We start from the raw sequence: 20,016 nt of genomic DNA on the forward strand, positions 1-20,016 counted from the left end.
GTGTGGTGCTGGGATCTTCTTGGTTTCTGGAGAGGGCCTTGGTGCTGCTTCAGCTGTGGCAGAAACGTGAGGAGGCCACTCACTTTACCACCACACCTGTGGGAACCAATACCATCCCGTGAGAGCAACTCATACAGGAGGCCATTAATCCATCACCCAGAGTTCTACCCCAAGACCTGAACACCTTCCACAATGCTCTGTACCCGAAGTTTTCAAGGTAAAAGCCTGGGCTCCAGCAGCCAGACCAAGCTAGGCTCAGTCACCAGTATGCCAACTCATTGGCCTAGTAAGAGTGAAAAGCAGGCAGGAGATTTATTCCATGTGGCCGTGTTGGAAAGAGGTACAAATACAGGGGATCCAGTGGCCCCGTTCTATCCTTAAGGCCGTGACATGAGGTTTACGTTTCAACAGGAGAATTGGGGTAAGGAGAGGAGCTGTGCAGGTGTGACCTAGCGGGACATTACTTCCATTCTGCAGGGCAGTCTGAAGAAATCCTAAGCAGTATGGTCCTCAGGAGATAACTTCCAAATCTGAGTGCAGCCTCACCATGGTGGACAAGCGCCCTCATATGAGACAGTCTGCTGTTCCTGGAGTCCAAGGTGACTCTGACCGGTTTAAGGTAACAATTTGTCCCCGAGCCTCTTCAGCCTTGAAGAGGAATGAGACCGACTTGACAGACACTCTGTAGTGATCAACAGGCCTATGTGTAGGTAAACGGGTGTCCAAAGAGACACAGAATAGAAGCAGAAATGTCAGGCCTTTACCCTGTATTTTCTCCTTGTGGATCCAAGTGAAGAGTCAATGCGTTTTAGCAAAAGTAGCTTCTGTTAAATGTCTGTTTCAGTTCCCCTTCACAACTCTGCCACACTGAGGACCAAGTCTCAGTGTGTGTTTTGGTGGGGACAAGCCAGATTCCAACAGCAGTAACCTGACTGTTTAGCGAGGCTATAAATGACAACCATAAGGAGGAAGCAAAACACAGCCACCAAAATGGCTACAATGAAAACATATGGAGAACTCTCTCCCTGTGACTCACAGGAATGTAAATTAGGCACAGTACTTAGGAAGATTCTCTAGCAGTATCTACCAAAGCTGAAAAGAAGCACATCTACCACCTTGTCAGATGGTGGGCTCAGGTATTGGTGACATCAGCTTAACCCTGGAGTTGGCCAGATCCACAGCATCTCAAAGGATGCTCAAGCCTGCTGGTTTGCATTCAGCATTCTTTAAAATTTTTACTCTCTCTCTCTCTCTCTCTCTCTCTCTCTCTCTCTCTCTCTCTCTCTCTCTCTCTTTCTCTCTCTCTCTGTGTGTGTGTGTGTGTGTGTGTGTGTGTGTGTGTGTGTGTGTGTGTGTGTGTGTACTACAGCATTCATGAGGAGGATGGAAGAAAACTTTCAGGAGCTGATCCTCACCTTTCACCTTGTTGTGGCAAAGTCTCTTTTTGCTGTTTCTGCTGCCACATTATTATAGCTAGTATTACAGGCTAGCTGGCCAGCAGGCTTTGGGTCTGATTCTGCTCTTTGCCTCCTATCTTGCTATAGGAGTGCTGGGATTACAGATGTGTGCCACCACATCCAGCTTCTCTCACCCCATTTTATTTTTTGTGGGTGTTTTGCCTGCATGTATGTGTGTGTACCATGTGCCCAAAGAGGTCAGAAGAGGGCATCAGATCCTATTGAACTGGAGTTACAAACCATGTGGGTGCTGGGAATCGGACCCTGACCCTCTAAGACAAGAGAAGCCGGCACTCTTAACCACTGAGAAATTTCTAAAGCCCCCACCATCCAGCTTTTTATGTAGGTTCTAGGGTTAGAACTCAGGTCATCGGGCTTAGCTAGTGATTCTGCCTGTGAGCTGGAACCATCTCCTCAGCCCACAATCAGCATTTTAACAACAGCCCCCAGTATTCACTAAGATCTATAACTCAGCCATTCTACTCTAAAGTCAGCCAGTTCACTCCTAGTTAGTATCAAGAAAACAACATAGAACACTGACCAAAAGACACATACTGGAATGTTTGTAACACTGTTACCTGATAGATAAAAACCAGAAATTACCCAAACCCCAGCAACCTGAAGGGTCAGCACTGTGACAGACTCCTAAAACAGAGTCAACAGCTACACACAGCACTTTAGACAAGGCCCACAGAAACAGTAAGGGGTGAAAACTCAGACACAGATGCGGCCTGTACTGGCCATGGCATCTAAAGCAGAGCTAATCGTCGCTTAGAAGCCACATTGCCGGCTGGCCTCTGGGGAGACAGAGATGCAGGTGTCACTGACAGCAACTCTGGGAGGTGGGATTAGGAAGGCTGGCTTGTGAACAATGCGCTTCACCGGCCATCCAGGAAAAGAGAACTGATACACAATGGCAGGGCACAGGCAGCGGAGCAAGTGAAACCACAGAGGCTGACATTATCACTTAAGCAAGCACGCCTGGTGGGAGAGCCAAATCCTCCAATCCCCTTTAAAACAGAAGTTCCTTGAAAAGTTAAATACTAATTTACTATTTGATCTGGTAATCCTACACTTAGGTATTACCCAAGAGAAATTAAGGTAACACATGAAAACTCATATAAATGTTCCCAGTAGCTTTCATTGTCCCAAATTAGAACTGACTGAAATATTCACCCACAGGAGAAGAGGGTAAACAAACGGTGGTCACCATAAAGGGACATGCAGCCAACAGTAAAGACCATGACACACCCTACAGTGTGGTCACCTCACTGCTACCAAGACAGCCTCCCTGAACTGAAAAAAGAACTTCAGGGCACTGAGTGTACTTTCTCTTCCTACCATGAAATGCCACGGTCAGCATCCAGGAGTACCACCAGCGAAGCCCTCCTCTTCATCACCCGTTTGGAAGTAGCGCTAGACAGCCACTTGAGAGACTGTGGTTGAGGACAGCTGGGTGCTGGAGATTAGTGACAGAGCAGTTAAGTGGGATGTTTGGTCTGTTTCTTGAGTTCACAGATTGTACCCCTCTGCTATGATCGGATTGTGTGCTCAGAAATTCAAATCTTGGAACTACATCTCCAACAGGACAGTGGAAAGAGGTGGGGATTCAGTTTAGTCACAAGGGCAGTGCTCTCGAATGAGATCAGGCCCCAGGAAGACTTACGTGGGTTAGCTCCCTTCCACTCTTCCCCACGTAAGGGCACAGACATTCATCCTTTCCATGGTGTCAGGACACAGTGCTCCTCTCCCTGGAGGATGCTGCAGCACAGCATCATCTGGAAGCAGAGGGTGACCCTTGCTGTACATCAATCCCCTGTACCACGAGGAGGAAACTAGAACAATCTATGGTATTTTGTTACAGCAGCACACTGGCTCCTCACCAAGGTGGTGAGGATGATGTCAGATTCCAAAAGGGAGCTAAAAAACAAGACAGGGGTCATGTCACAGGGCCCTGAGCTCGGGAACCTCACAGACAAATAGTTGAAACTTCTTAGGTAACTATTACATATACTCTAAAGCTTACTGGATATGGGAAACTATAAATGTAGACCAGCAAATGTTTTACTCTCGCCCATCCAACTACCTCTCAATTGGTGCCAATGGTTGTTAATGTGTGAAAGGATGATAACATTATGGAGGATTGTTTTATTTTTCTGGAAAAAGTAGCCAAAGAAAAGATGAGTACTGTGGTGACATACATAGCACGCAGGGAGCTGAGGCAGGAGGATTTGAGTTCAAGGTTAGTCTGGGCTACATAGTGAAGCTGTCAGAAGAAAGAGGAGAGGATGGGAGGGGAGCAGACTGGCATTAATTTAGAGTTTAACTGTGTGAACAACTTAATTTCAAAAATTCGTGCTAAATCTTCCTTCTTAGAAAATTCTCAGATTGAGACAGGAGAGGGATCACTTAAATAGGAATGTACCGTTTCTTGAAGGTAAACAGAGACACGATTTTTTTCTGAAGAACATTAGCACTGGGCATGAAAAATAAAAAGGAGATGAAAACAAAGCACATGCATTCCATCACTTCTAGAATGAGCCAGGTTTCCCAAGCAAACAGAATTAAAATCGCCTCAAGACCATTTCATCCGAGTTCAAGCGGAATTTCATTTAGTGAAGACACACACAGCGGGTCAGAACTAACTGAGATAAGGAGCGGCTGGAAACAGTGGCCAAAGTCTTGGGAAATAATTTCCCACTGGCCATTTCTAGAATGTTGGCTTGAGACTTAGGCTTCACAACTTGTGAGGTGAAGAGAGAGGTGAACACAGTGTGTTTTTAAATTTGGAGAAACAGCCCCAAAGAGTTACAAATTATCCTGTTTATTTACTTTAGATTTTTATTTTTTTTTGTGTGTATGAGTGTTTTGCCTGCTGGACGTATGTGCAATGTGTATGTACCCAGTGTCCACAGAGGTCAGAAGAGGATGGCAGAGCCTCTGAAGCTGGAGTTATGAATGGTTGTGAGCCACCATGAAGGTGCTGGGGACCGAACCCAAGTCCTCTGCAAGAGCACCAAGTGCTCATTGATGTGAGCCCTCACGTAGGTCGGACCTCTCATGATGTAGCGGCTCTGGTAATGGTGACAGACATATAGGAAAGTGTGCTTTAGTAGCTCCTACATGTCTTTCAATTCGATCACATCGATAGCAGTGGTGATATACTGTGTACCCTAATAAAATTTGCCTGAAGGTCAGAGAACAGAACAAGCCACTAGATTAAACATAGATGCCAGGCAGTGGTGGCACACACCTTTAATCCTAGCACTTGGGAGGCAGAGATCCGTCTAGATCTCTGTGAATTCAAAGCCATCCTGGACTACACAAGGTTGATTCAGTCTAGGAGAGAAACAGAGCCAGGCAGTGGAGTCAACACACCTTTAATCCCAGCACTTGTGATCTCATGCCTTTGCTACCAGTATTTGGGAAGCACACACGCCTTTAATCCCAGCACTATGAAGGAAGTGATGGCTGGGTGGAGAAAGGTATATAAGGTGTGAGGAGACAGGAACTAGAGCCTTTTCAGCTGAGGCTTTTTGGCTAGAGAGCTTTTTCAGCTGAGGACTCAGAGGCTTTCTTTTTCTTTTCCTTTTCTTTCTTTCTCTCTCTTTCTTTCTTTTCTTTTTTTCTTTTTTTTTTTTGGTTTTTCGAGACAGGGTTTCTCTGTGTAGTTTTGGTGCCTGTCCTGGATCTCGTTCTGTAGATCAGGCTGGCCTCGAACTCACAGAGATCCACCTGGCTCTGCCCCCCAAGTGCTAGGATTAAAGGTGTGCACCACCACCGCCCATCTCTCAGAGGCTTTCAAACAGAAGGTTCGCGGAGTTGGCGAGGTGAGATAGGGCAGTGGCTTGTTCCTTTGTCTTTCTGATCTTTCAGCATTTACCCCAATATCCGGCTCCAGGTTTTTTATTACAAGACCATTTTAGAATTTGAGCAATAGACAGTCAAGATTAAGCACCACATTCAGCAGTTCTTATGAGTATGCAGCTAAATCAACTGAAAGCTGAGTTTCAGAGAGTACATGTACACATGTTTACAGCAAGCATTATTCACAACAGGCAAGAGGTGGAAATAACCCAATATCCACTGACAGATGAATCTGTAAACAAATGGAGTTTTATCCAGCCTTATAAAGGAAAGGACTATGGCACATGCTACAATATGGATGGACCTTAAAGACCTAAGTGAAATAAGCCAGTCTCAAAAGGACAAAACTGTATGATTCCACTTATATGAAATAATCTTGAGAAATCCAATTTGCAGACAGAAAGTAAAGGGTACTTACCACAGTGAGGGGATGGGGAGGGGACGTTACTAATTAATGGATTCAGAATTACAATTTTGCAAAATGAAGAAAGTTCTGGAGATGGATGGTGGTGACGGCTGTACAATATGGATGTTTACTGTCGTTGATATGTGTGTATAAAAATAGTTCAGATAGTAAATTTTATGTGTAGTAATCACAATTAGAAAAAAAACTAAGGTTCCAAATATCCAAGGGAGAATCTGTTTGAAAATCCCAGCTGGGGGTGGAATCCATTTGAGGCCAAGTACAAGGCAGAATGAAAACAGGGCTAAGACCTTCGTCTTCTTGCTATAGCAACCCTTTGACATGAATGACAACAGAGTGGCCTGGGTAGATTATTGTTATGACAGGAAGTATGGCAGTGTGCAGGCAGACATGATGCTGGAGAGGTAGCTCAGAGTTCTCCCTGGCAGGCAGCATCAGAAGTGACAGTGACACACTTGTCCCGCTTGAGCTTCTGAGACCTCCAAGCCCACACCCTAGTGACACACCTCCTCCAACAAAGCCACGCCCACTCCCATAAGGCCACACCTCCTAATAGTGTCACTCCCTACAGACCTATAGGGGCCATTTTTATTCAAATCACCACAATAAATATCATGCATTACCATCCATGCCAACAACTAGGTTTCATTCTAAGACAAATGTGGCCAAAATTTCCACAGATGCCCTGTCCTTACCTTTCATGAGAAAAAATCTAATATTCTAACACAACTTAATTAGTATGAAGGCAGAGGGTGTATAAATGTAATATCACCATAAAATTGCAACTTAAATATATTATAACCCAAATGTGTTGCTATGTTATGTTCTTATTTTGTGGATATGTAGAAAATACTAAGAATACATTGACAAAAATTATTCGTTAAGGAGTAAAAATTCTTTAAATATGTATTCTTAGCTCTACCACACTTACACATATATGTAATTTTTGAAAGTCAAATGCTTCTATAATAAAGATAGATTCAATAAGAACTGAATACTTTTTGCTTATGGAGACAGGGTCTCTCTCTGTAGCTATATATAGCTGTCTTAGAACTCACTCTGTAGACCAGACAGGCCTCAAATTCACAGAGACCCTTCTGCCTCTGCTTCTGAAGTGGGGGGACTAAAGGTGTCCAGCAGCACCTTTACCCAGCAAGAACTGAAGTACTAGGATATTGACAGAACTTTTAGAAGGCCATCTCACCAGATGCCAAAAAAGCATTCAACAAAACTCAGCTCATATCAAGGATTAAAAACTCATCAGAACCAGGCGGTGGTGGTGCATGCCTTTAATCCCAGCACTTTGGGGACAGAGCCAGACGGATGGATCTCTGTGAGTTTGAGGCCAGCCTGGTCTACAGAGCGAGATCCAGGACAGGCACCAAAACTACACAGAGAAACCCTGTCTCGAAAAGCCAAAACAAACAAACAAAACTCATCAGAGAAAGCAATCAGGAAAATGAAAAGGCAACCTATACAATGGAAGTAAATGTCTGCAAATCATAAATCTGACAGTAGGTTAATATAAGAAACTCAACATAATAGCAAAACGTAAAGAATCCGTTTTAAAAATGGGCAAAAGCCCTAGTGTCAGGTTCCATCACTGGCAAACACTTGAGGTAATGGGTTGAAGGAGCAAAGGTTTCTGTGGCTCCTCTTTTGCTGGTTCCAGTCTCCGTCAGTTGCTCTCATTGCTTTGGAGACATCACAGTGGAGGCACTCAAAGGGACAAACTGCTCATCTGTGCCCAAGAAGCCAAAGAGAGTTAAGAGGATGGGCTGGGGTTCTGCTATGCCCTCAGGGCACTCCCTCAATGACCTTGACACCCCACTGAGCTCCTCCACCTAGTCAAGATTCCACAGCTTCCCAATAAAGGTAAAGCCTTTAACACACAGGTGTCTGGAGGACCCTGAAGCAAATGCTAATGAACATGAATACAGTTTCTCCCAAGAGACTCACAGCCAGTGTATATACATGTGAGGTGTGCAATCAGATCAATCACCACAATTGTAGTAATGAGTTACTGCCTCATGCTGCTTCTAAAATATTATTTTAAACAAGATGTGTGTGTGTGTGTGTGTGTGTGTGTGTGTGTGTGTGTGTGTGTGTATCCATGCGAGTGTAGGCACCCTCAGAGGGGCAGAGGCAGTAGAGTCCCCTGGAGCTAGAGTGATGGGTGGTTGCAAACTGCCCAAAGTAGGTGCTGTGCTGGGAACTGAACTCAGGTCCTCTCTCTGAAAGAGCAGTATGCACTCTTAATCACTGAGCCACCTCTCCAGTACCACCCGATATTTAATATGTGGATTATAAAAATAGATTTAAAATTTGTAAGAATACAGAGAAAAAGCAACCCTTAGACATTGTTGGTAGGGCTGAAAACATACGGTCGTGACAGGAAACAGTATGAAGCTGTCTCAAAATTTCCATGTGACCCAGCAATCAAGTCCATTTCTGTATACACAGTCAAGGAAATGAAGCCACCACTTGGAAGAGACATCTGCAGTCTTATGTTTACTGTAGCATTATTTATGACAGCAAAGGTGGAAACATCCTAAGTGTCCATTAGCGGCTCAGCACGTGGAGGGACTGTGACATATACACATGGAATGTTACTCAGCAGAAGGAGTCCTGACATCTTTAACAATCTGCATGGACCTAGAGTCCATTATACTAAGTGAAATAATCAAAATGCAAAGGGGAAAACATTTCAGGACTAGAAGGACAAATGTCACATTCCCTCTCTCATGTGGATCACAGCTTTGAAGTTTTACACTTATATGTTTAACTTGGAATGTTTACAGCAACCAGGAAAGGCCTATAAAAGGCCTCTGGTAAGGTTAGGGGGAAGCATGAAAGGGGAATAGAACTCATGTAAAACAGAGGTGAATTCTGGAGTAGTAAGGTAGAGATAGGAGGGCACAGGGAGAGGGCGGAGAGAGGGTTAATTAAAACTCAAGATACACGAAGAAGTCACAGGGACTCCTACTGCTCTATAAGCTAATTTTAAAGATACAGCTTTTTTTTATTTTTTTTAGTTTGAACAGAAATACCCTTCATAGGTAGATAATGTCAGTCCCAGAAGACATGGGTGATCAAATGAAAATCCAGAGCCAGGGTGGGATACCTTCCTAGAGGAGTTGTTGGTCAGGATGGTTCCAGAGACCTCTCAAAACATAGGCCATTGCCATTGCTCTTGACCACCTGCCGAAACTAGATGGTAAGCCCCTGTCACAAAGACGACACCTGGAACTGAGCTGGAAGCTTCCTCCCTGCTGACTAGCTTCCATAGTACTATGCAGGCCAAAGTCATCAGTGATCTTGCCCAGCGGTAAACCATGCCCAGCAGGCATGACCCTGCTTGCGCTCACTGGTGTAAGGGCAGCACGACTCTTATGGGAGCAACCAATCACTTTCTGCTTGGTTTTGGACCTGCTCCTTAGGACAGAATTCATTCCAGGTGCTGAAATCTGCTCGGAAGCCGAAGGCTGGAGACATCAGAAGCTGTCGGGAGGGAATTCACTACTGTTGTGCTGACAAATGGATGTGGTTTCAAACTGCCCTCTGTGTTAGTCAGGGTTCTCTAGAGGACAGAAGTTAGAGAATGAAAATATGCAGGCGGTGGGGGCACCCACCTTTAGTCCCCGCACTCAGCAGGCAGAGGCAGGTGGGTCTTGGAGTTCAAAGACTAAACTACAGCGTGGACTACAAAGTGAGCTCCAGGTCAGCCTGGGCTACACAGAGAAACCCTGTCTTGAGAAACAACAACAAAAAATTAGTGTAATCAGAATGCATTATATACACAGATTAAATGCCAAAGAATACATTTAATAAAAAGGACAAATATTATATATATCCTACTTATATGTAAGAATGTTAAAAAATTTATGTGTTGCCTGCCTATGTGCACCACAAGGACACCGGGTGCCAGTGGATGCCACAAGATGGTATTATATACCCAGGAACTGGAGTTACAGATGGTTCTGAGCCATCATGTGGGTGCTGGGAATCAAACTCAGGTCCTCTGGAAGAGCATCTCTTTAGCCCTATATGCAGATTCTTAAAAGGCTGAATCTAAACCAGGAATAGTGGCTCTTGCCTGTCATCCCAGCCCTGGAGAGACTGAAGAAAGCAGCATTGCCAGTTCAAGTCCAGCCTGGGCTGAGTGAAAAAAAGAAAATCAAACAAACAAAAGACTGGGTTCACAGAAGCAGAGAATAGGGAAAGAGTTGGGTTCTATGTATGTTAAGATTCTACAGTTTCCATAGCATGGTGACCATTTTGACATTTGAAATCTGCTGAGAGAACATATTCTTTTTCTTTATGTATGTAAGTGCCTATTTGCACATGTGCGTGCACACCTCTATTACTCGCTACCTTATTTATTTGAGACAGGGTCTCTCACTACACCTCAATCTCATCATTTCAGCTAGGTGGCTGGCTGGCCAACCGGTGATGGGCTCTGCCCATCTCCACCTTCCAATTCTGTGCTACAGGCCCACAGGCATGCCTGCTTTTACATGGGGGCCGGAGAATTGGCTCAGGTCCTCTTGCTTTCATAGCCAGTGCTTTTGCCCATGAAGCCATCTCCCTAGGCCCATGAACAGGTTGAGATAGAGGAGTGGGACCCATGTCCCTCCCTGAGACACTGTCAGAGGCACTGTTAAACACTGTAAAAACCTGTATTAATGTTAACAGGTAAGTTATAAACGCTCCCTCTATGTTTATTTTCCTGGAAATAAGCAAACCCATTGCAAGCTGTTGGGTTTTCTTGCTACTCTAGCTCCCTTGAAGAGAAGGACTGTCAGTGGAGCAGACAGGTTAACCACTCTATTCCAGAGCCAGTTATTTTGAGCATTTCAAGAATGCCTTGAGGAAGCTACATGACAATCACAGCTGCTTGCTCTAGCTCCTGAGGCTGCAGCCCACCACAACTGTTTCAAAAATCTTGTTCAGGTCTTCGCATGTAACAGTTTCCACCCAAGCCGGCGGTGGAGCGCCTCTCCCAGTGGCCTGTCAGAGGGACTCCAACTGCTGCAAGAGGCTGTGCAGCCGTCCTGGTAAGTGGGCTGGCTGGCAGCCTCCTTTGCTACCCTCCATTATTGCAATTTCAGCTCAAGAGTCTTCCCTTACGTGGTCTTTCTTGCCCACTTTTCTGAAAAAGGCTGAGCTTGTAAAACAAAAAGAAATAGCAGCTGTGACTGGAGCAAAGGTAGTTCTGACCACGGAGTGGCAGGCAGCCACGCTGCACAAGATATGGAAAAGCCAGTTATGTGGCCAGCCACACTAGGGGTGAGGCTTCAAGGTCACTAGCTGTCAGGGGTGGGGGGAGCAGCAGCAGCAGAATCTCAATACCTAGGTCCAGAAGCCACTGTCCAAAGCTGAGGAATCCTGGCTTCCAGAGCCTCCACAAAGCTCTAACACTTGTCCAGGATTAAGGATACCAGTACCAGAGACCTACACAAGAACTCCAACACTAGAGGGCGCCATCTGCTCCTGCTGCTCCTATCTGTAAACTGCTCCTGTTTGCTGCCATCACTCACAGGGTGATATGATGGAAGGGCTTTTTATTTATGCAAGATTTGTATTCCCATCGAATAAAAATTCCTGGCCAGCTGATTAGTAACCTCTCTCTCTCTCTCTCTCTCTCTCTCTCTCTCTCTCTCTCTCTCTCTCTCTCTCTCTCTCTCACACACACACACACACACACACACACACTGTGCACAATCACACAGACGGAATCTCTAGCTATTCTAAGAAACTGCTGTGAGAAATTAAAGCAGATATAAATAAATGGAGAGTTAAATTGTGCTCATGGGTTGGAAAACTTAACAGCAGTAAGTAAATTCTTCCCAAATTGATTTACAGATTCAAAGCAGCTCTAAACAAAACCCAGCAGGCTTCTGGTAGGAAAGCTCATTCCAAAATTCACATGGAAATGCAAATAACAAAATAGTCAAAACAACTTTGAAAAAGAACACTGAGGAATTAAAAATATGACTGAAATTATGTATTACTGAAACCTGCATCAAATAAATACAGAGCTAGAGATCCTCTTACATTTCTTAGCAGGGGTTTGTTTTGAATTTGGCTAAGCTTGGTTTTGTAACTTCAGTGAAAAAAAATTACTCCATATATGATAGAAAGAAACGTGGACTAGATTTTAACAACCCCTGTAAAATGACAGCTGAATAGAAAGCAAGCATGAGGTGATGCCCTCCATCTGAGGAAATCACACTGCACTGATACCACTATTCAGCAAGATCTATGACTCTGACAGGGAGAACTAGCCAGGCATCTCTCAGAAGCAAGGCTACCAGCTAGAGTGGTCTTCATAGCAGCCACAGAAGCCTAATCTCGTGGAATGGATGCTAGCCGTTAGGGTAGCAGGTAGAGCTACACCTGCTGTGTGACTTTTAAAGGCACAAAGAAGGCAAAGCTAGCTTTGCAGATCTCACATTTACTGATGACACTATTTCATTTAAGTGGAAAAAATGGACCATTCCAACACACGTATGTGGGATCCTGTCATTGTATTATGACAGGACTTAGAAGCGAGTACGCAGAAGTTACGGTCTTTAAACACACTTGGTCTGCTTACTTATTGTGTTTCTCCTCACTAGAGTGGTACTCCAGTGACAGGACTCACCCACGCTGTGTGCTGATATTCCCAGCCTCCTCCAACAACAGCAAAAAAGTAAACTAACTGCTGAATAAATATTTGTTCAATGACTAAATTGCACCCATGTAAATACTTGTTATGTGAATTTATGGCATCTGTATAGACACTATGCCCAGGAAATAATGTAATAATCTCACATAACCTTCTCTAAAACAATTTCTTTGATCAGATTAAGAGTTAATTATCTTCTCTTTATTCATACTGTTTATAAGAACCTGAACTTACCAGCAAAATGGTAAGGGATTGGATGGTTCCCCTCCCCCTCTTTGTTCTCATCAGTCTCTCTGTAGACCAGTCTCAGGCTGCCCTCCGACCTATAGTAATTCTCCTGCCTCCGCCTCCTGAACACAGGAATTACATGCATGTGACACTGCCCCCCCCAGCCTGTTTGTTTTTATTTTATAATTTCTGAAAAGGCATACATACTCAGAATAGAAAGGACAAGTGTATTGGGGAATATTATTTTAAGGTGTGTTACTTTTGTTTCATTTGTTTAACTCTGTGAAGCTGAGATACTTCCCCTGTCTAAAACACCTGATGGTCTAATAAAAAGCTGAATAGCCAATAGTGAAGCAGGAGAAAGGATAGGTGGGGCTGGCAGACAGAAAGAATTAATAGAAGAAGCAAGAGAACAAGGAGAGGAGGACATCAGGGGCCAGCCACCCAGCTACACAACCAGCATCAGAGTAAGAAAGACAGGTATACAGGAATAGAGAAAGGGAAAAGCCCAGAGGCAAAGATAAATGGGATAATTTAAAGTTAAGAAAAGCTGACAATTGAACCCCCCCCCCAAAAAAAAGAAAGAGAAGCTGACAAGAAACAAGCCAAGCTAAGGCTGAGCATTTATAATTAAGAATAAGCCTGTGTGTGTGATTTATTTGGGAGGAGGGTGACAGGCCTCCAGGAGAGCAAAAACAAATAACAACACGAATACTTCTTTAGAAAGCCAGCATCCTATAAATCAATCATAACATGCTTTGTTTTCTTTTTGTTGTTTGACTCTGTTCTTTTCTCCACCTGGAAAAGCCTCCACAGTCTTCTCTCCAAGCTAGCCTGTCTTCATTCAGTCTTTCCAATTAAGATCCTTTATCGTCAGGCAGTGGTGGCACACACCTTTAATCCCAACACTTGGGAGGCAGAGGCAGGCAGATCTCTGGGAGTTTGAAGCCAGCCTGGGCTACATAGTGAGTTCCAAGACAGCTAGGGCTGTTACACAGAGCAACCCTGTCTCGAAAAACCAAAACCAAAACAAAACAAAACAAAAAAGAATCCTTTATCCTAGATCCAAAACTCCTTCAAGGCAGGGAATAATCAGTATGTTTCTGGATTTCCCACTGTTAAGACATGCTAGAAAACCCTTAGTTGGCTGAACTTAATGGATTTTAATACGACTGAAGAAGCTTGAAGGCACAAAACAATGACATAAAGCTACAAACATGAAAAAATAAAATGTAGTTGAACTATTGAGCACTTTAACCTACCAGTAGTGTCTGCCCTTGGGAAATGAAGAAGTGACCTGATACAACGATGGTGAGAACAAGAGACCCAGACTCTTCACTCGACTCAAAAACCTTAAAGAAGAGAAAAAAACGTAAGAAGTATTTTTACGATACACATAAAAACAGTTCTGAAAACAGACTACTTTCTCACATTGGTGCTCCTCTCTGAGTCTTTTTCATTTACTCTGTGACTTTCTCTTATATTTTCAGGCTTCCTTCGTATGTGTTCGTGTGTGTGTGTGTGTGTGTGTGTTCGTGTGTGTTCATGTGTGTTCGTGTGTGTTCGTGTGTGTGTGTGTGTGTGTGTGTGTGTGTGTGTGTATGTGTGTATAAGATATGCTTCTAAAAAATAAAGTTTAAAAAAAACCCAGTATTTCCAAATACAAAGAAGACCAGATTAATAAAGAAAGACGGGTCCTGAGCCATATCTTTTCAGTTGTATTTTAGTAAATCATCTCTTCTAAGGGTCTAAATTTCCTTCCTACAAAATGAAGATGATTCTTTCCAGAATCTTCGAGACCTCGGTGCGGCACGTCCTCAGCCAGATTCACTTTCATCCCACTGCAAAGCGGCTGCCTTCCTCTCCTGACCTCCCCTGTGTCAGTGCCACTTGCAGCAGGGGCCGCAGGTACAGCTACCACAGCCTCTGGTGTGAGCTGTGATCCTCGGGGCCTCAGCAGTTCTGCCTACCTTAACCCTTTCGGGGGTAGTCCCACTGCAGAGTGTGATCTGAAATCACCACCTTATGTTGGTGAATCCCATTCTCCCTTTCCCCATCTTAAATCTAAATAAATAAAAGGCCTTGGATTTTATCCCCATTGTAGATTCTTTTGTTAGATTTACTTGGTATACTTTTCTAGACTTCTGAGTTATGGAGAGAAAACTGAGGCACTTAAAACCAAAGTGTCAGGGAAGACACGATCAAACACACCTAAGAGAGAGAATCAATCAGGTCTTAAGGGACTGAATGATTAAAAAACAAAAAAAAATAACACTGTAAACAACTTTGTATAGCAAACTTTACTGCTTCAAGATTAAATAATCAACATACAAATAACTCTAGCTAGGAATATTTCTTTCTATAAGGTCCTTCAATTTCTACTTTACAGTTTCTTATGTAGGTTTCAGAATTTCAATTACATAATTAAATTCACAATTTTCTGAGTTCTAATTCATTTTAAAATCCCACACTTCAAAAGCAAACATTTCAGATGTCAAGAGGGATATTGTAAACACTGTCCAGTTCCCCTGGAGCTGGAGTTACAGGCAACTGTATGCTACCTAATGTGGGCACTGGGGTGTGGACTTGGGTCCTCTGGAAGAGCAGTAAGTGCTCTTAACCACTAAGCCATCTCCTGAGCCCCAATTACATGGTTTTTATGTTTGGCTTCATCACTGTGGCTGTATGTGCACACAGGGACACGGCAGTGAGTAGACGTATACACACATTTTCATTACTGTAGAGTATCACTCTACAACTATGCCATCATTTTTTGCATTTCTATTAGTGATTTTTCCCCCAAGTATAGTTTTTGTGCAAAGTACACTGTTATGAACACTCTTGTTAGTCTCTTGTTGGATAGGAATGTTCATTTTAAAGATGCCATTTCCTTCTAAACTACTTTTTCAAGTGATGACTATGGTCATCACTGCTGGAAGAGTCTGTTTAGATTTCTCTCTGCTCCCAACTTATTGCCTACAATTGCCCAGGCAACATCTCTACACAAAAGTGTCACAGACACCTCAAATTTACCTTCTCCTACAGTACATTGATGCACTTGACTGCCAGTTTTCCTGCCTCATAAAACAAATTATCCTTCCAGTTCTTCAGGGGAAAACCACAGAATCACCTACCACTCCTTTTGCAAATATCCAAATCCAATCCATCAGTAAATCCTCCATGTCAAAACATCCAGAAGCAGACAATTCCTCTCAGGTCTGCTGTCTGTCCTCATCACTGTCAGCTCCACTGCTCTAACAGCCTCCTGACTGGCTTCATTTCTGCTCTTGCTTCCTTCTCCAATACAGTTTACATCCATCCAGGAAAGTAGCCAGAGCGATCCTGTAAATACTCAACTCTTGAATTTCTAGCTCAAAGGCCTTCAGTGACTCCCCCATTCCAAACCCTTCTGCCTCTCTGCTTCTGTCTGCTCTCTGCCCCTACCTGTTGGGCAGGTTTAGAATTACAGCCCTCCATGCTTTCAGGGTTGTGCTAGCTGGACTCCAGCTCCCTTCTCCGCTTCAGTGCTCCCCACTCCACCCCCCCCCCAGCTTTATCTTTAGCTCTTACTGCATTTAAAAAACTACTCTATTGTTACTTGTTGTTAGTCGTCTACCCGGAGCAAATTTCATCCTCCAGGAAGCCTGAGATGCATCACTGCTAAGTATCTTATATCCTAATGTCTAGGATTTGCCTGACACTTAGCATATATACAGCATCTTTTTCACTGGAAAAACGAGCTTGAAGTTCCCAAAGAAAGTACCAATTTAAACGCACCATTTTCAAAGGAAACAAAAATGTTTTCAGAAAGAATTCATCATTAGACCTACACTAGGGGGAAAAATGTTAATGGCCGTCCTTCAGGCAGAACAATGAGATCAGATGAAAACGAGAATACTGGAAATAGTAATCACCTGGGTGATTACATCGAAATTCCTTATTCACAAGCCATTAAAAGCTAATAACTGACATTATGAAGAATACTAATTCCAAATGAAGGAAGAATAAGGAGAAAAAAGAAGACTATGGGATGGCTCAGTAGGTAAAGACACTTGTAGCCAAGATGGAAGACACCCAAGTTCAATGCCCAGAACTCACATGGCGAAAAGAAAATTGACTCCTACAAGGCGTCTGGTACCACACACACAATGTGGTACAACCTCCCGAGTGCCTCCACCCCATCATGCACATCAATAAATGTAATAAAAATAAAATTTAAATGTAAGCCAGAAGTAGTGGTGTGTGTCTTTAATCCCAGCTCTTGGGAGGCAGAGGCACACCGATCTCTGGGAGCCTGAAGCCAGCCTGGACTACTCACTTAGTTGAGGTCAACCAAGGGCTATACACACAAGGGCTATACAGTGAGAACCTGTCTCCAAAAATATTTTTAAAAAAGGAATGGATGGGCCAAATAAATAAGTATGTAACAAATAGCAAATGACAAACTTAACTCTATCAATAACCACAATAAATGTAAATAATTCAAACATTCCAATTAAAGGCAGAAGCTGTTAGATTATATTAAAAACACCCTTTTTATATATGTTGATCACGTTTTCCTTTTCTTCAATTCCACCCAAATCCCTCCCATCGCCCTACCTACTCAACTTTGTTCTTCTTGTTCTCTTCAAAACACACACACACACACACACACACACACACACACACACACACACACACATCAAACAAGCAAAAGATCGTGTCTTATTCAGAGTTACTATTGCTGTGATAAACATCATAACCAAAAGCAACTTGAGGAAGAGAGGGTTTGTCTGGCTTACACTTCCAAATCATTGTTCATCATCAAGGAAGTTAGGGCATGGACCTGGAAGCGGGGATGAAGAAGAAGCCTTGGAGGGTCCTGCTTACTGGCTTGCTCTCGTGGCTTTCTCAGCTTTTCCTTTATTCTTTAAAATTCTTCTCTCATGCATCACATCCTGACCACAGTTTCTCCTCCCTTCACTCCTCCCAGTGCTCCTCCCCACCTCCCCTCTCCCCCAGATCCACTCCTTCCAGTGCTCCTTCCCACCTCCCTTCTCCCCCAGATCCACTTCTCCTGTCTCCTAAAAAAAAAAAAAAAAAAAAAAAAAAAAAAAAGCAGGTCTCCAAGGGATCAACCAGACATAGCCTAACAGATTACAATAAAACTAGGCACATATCAAGGCTGGAAGAAGCAACCCAGTAGGGAAAAAAGGGTCCCAAGCACAAGCAAAAGAGTCAGACTCCCTGTTCTCACTGTTAGGACCCACAAGAACACTAAGCTACATAACCACAATGTATTATGCAGAGGACCGTGATGGTCGTCAGTCTCTGTGAGCCCCTATGAGCCCTACTTAGTTGATTCTGTGGGCCATGTTCTCATGGTGTCCTTGATCCCTCTAGCTCCTACAATCTTCCCTCCCCCTCTTCTGTGGGGGTTCCCCTGGCTCTACCTAGTGTTTGGCTGTGGATTTCTGCTTTCTTATAGAACCCAGGACCACCAGCTCAGGGATGGCACCACCCACAATGGCCTGGGCCTTCCCCTCTCAATCACTAATTAGGAAAATACCATAAAGGCTTGCCTACAGCCCCATCTAATGGAGGCAGGTTTTTTTTTAAATTTTTTTTATTATCAGCTTGATACAGTACAAATTCTTATCCTAATAGTGAAATGTTTCACTGAAGCTTGCCCAGTGATTGAGTAAAACCAAAACTTATTATAAGCCACAGTCTTCCTAGGGTTCCCCCCTGCTATGTAGCCTCCCTGGTTCTGTGGGTTGCAGTCTGATTGTTCTTTGCTTTATATCTAGAATCCACTTATGAGTGAGTACATACCATGTTTGTCCTTCTGGGTTTGGGTTACCTCACTCAGGATGATACTTTCTAGTTCCATCCACTTGCCTACAAATTTCATGCTGTCGTTGTTTTTCTCTGCTGAGTAGTACTCCATTGTGTATATGTATCACATTTTTTTAATCCATTCTTCAGTTGATGGGCATCTAGGTTGTTTCCAGGTTCTGTATAATAAAGCAACCTCTGGAGGCATCACCATCCCTGACCTCAAGCTCTACTATAGAGCTACAGTAATAAAAACAGCTTGGTACTGGTATAAAAACCAACATACAGACCAATGGAATCGAATTGAAGACCCTGACATTAATCCACACACATATGAACACCTGATTTTTGACAAAGAAGCCAAAACTATACAGTGGAAAAAAAGAAAGTATCTTCAACAAATGGTGCTGGCATAACTGGATGTCAACATGTAGAAGATTACAAATAGATCCATATCTGTCACCATGCACAAAACTCAAGTCCAAATGAAGGCAGTTTCTTAATTGAGGTTTTCTCCTCTGAGATGACTTTAGCTTGTGTCAAGTTGACATAAACTATCCAGAACAAATGACCCCTTGTCAACCTGACACACAAACACATTACTGATAAATCACCTTTCCTTTCTTGTTCATTTCCAAGATCACACATTACTATCAACATCACAATATAAAACGTTTTACAAACAACTCCCACAGTCTTGACAAATAAAACACTTTAAAATTCAGTCTCTTTAAAAATCCAAAGTCTCTTTTAAAACCCAAAATTTCCAAAAAAAATTTAGTCTTTCAAGCCGGGCAGTGGTGGCACACGCCTTTAATCCCAGCACTCGAGAGGCAGGCAGATCTCTGTGAGTTCGAGGACAGCCCGGGCTACAGAGTGAGTTCCAGAAAAGGCTCCAAAGCTACGCAGAGAAACTTTCTCTTAACACCCCCCCCCAAAAAAAAATCTCTCAACTGTGGGCTCCTATAAACAAAACAAAACAAACAAAAAAATTAAATACTTCCTTACTTCAAGAGAGAAGTACCAGGACACAGCCACAATCAGATCAAAGCAAAACCAAACTCCAAAGTGTAAATCAAAACCAAATCACTCAAAGTCCAGTGTCTGGAAGCCATAATCTTCTGGACTCCTCCAAGGGACCTAGGTCACTTCTCCGGCTCTGCCCTCTGCAGCACACACAGCTCGTCTTCTAGGCCTCAGTCGGCTCCACTCTACCACTGCTGCTGTTCTTGGTGGCTGTCCCATAGTTCTGACATCTCCACAATGCTGGGGTCTCTGCTGCAGCTGGGTAGCACTTTTGCCAATAGCCTCTCCTGGGCTCTCTTCATGGTGCCAAGCCTTAGTTCTTCTCCACGGCCCCGAAATCCTAGGGCTTTAACTGCTATTGAGGCTGCACTTTCTCCAGTGGCCTCTCCTGGCCTCTCACAGTGCCAAGCCTCAGCTGCTCTCCATGACCTCTTCATGTCCTCAAAACCAGTACCACCTGGGTAACTCTTATGTATACCAAGTTTGGCTGCCAGTGTGAGGAACAACCTTGGGCCTCTGAAGAAACA

At 43.6% G+C, this 20,016-nt stretch overlaps 1 protein-coding gene across 2 annotated transcripts in view; it reads right to left on the reverse strand.

Moving 5' to 3' along the window:
• Positions 1–20,016, reverse strand: part of Rec114 (REC114 meiotic recombination protein) — a 109,291-nt gene that overhangs the window by 62,338 nt on the left and 26,937 nt on the right. Inside the window, exon 2 of one of the 2 annotated variants that reach the window (XM_006971491.4) lies at positions 13,909–13,998. The exons of the other annotated variant lie outside the window; for it this stretch is intronic. Within the exon in view, the coding sequence (XP_006971553.1) occupies positions 13,909–13,998 (90 nt within the window). The remainder of the gene's footprint in view (positions 1–13,908; positions 13,999–20,016) is intronic. 2 annotated transcript variants of the gene reach the window in all.

Source organism: Peromyscus maniculatus, chromosome 7 (assembly GCF_049852395.1).
Source record: "Peromyscus maniculatus bairdii isolate BWxNUB_F1_BW_parent chromosome 7, HU_Pman_BW_mat_3.1, whole genome shotgun sequence".
NCBI classification, from domain to species: domain Eukaryota; kingdom Metazoa; phylum Chordata; class Mammalia; order Rodentia; family Cricetidae; genus Peromyscus; species Peromyscus maniculatus.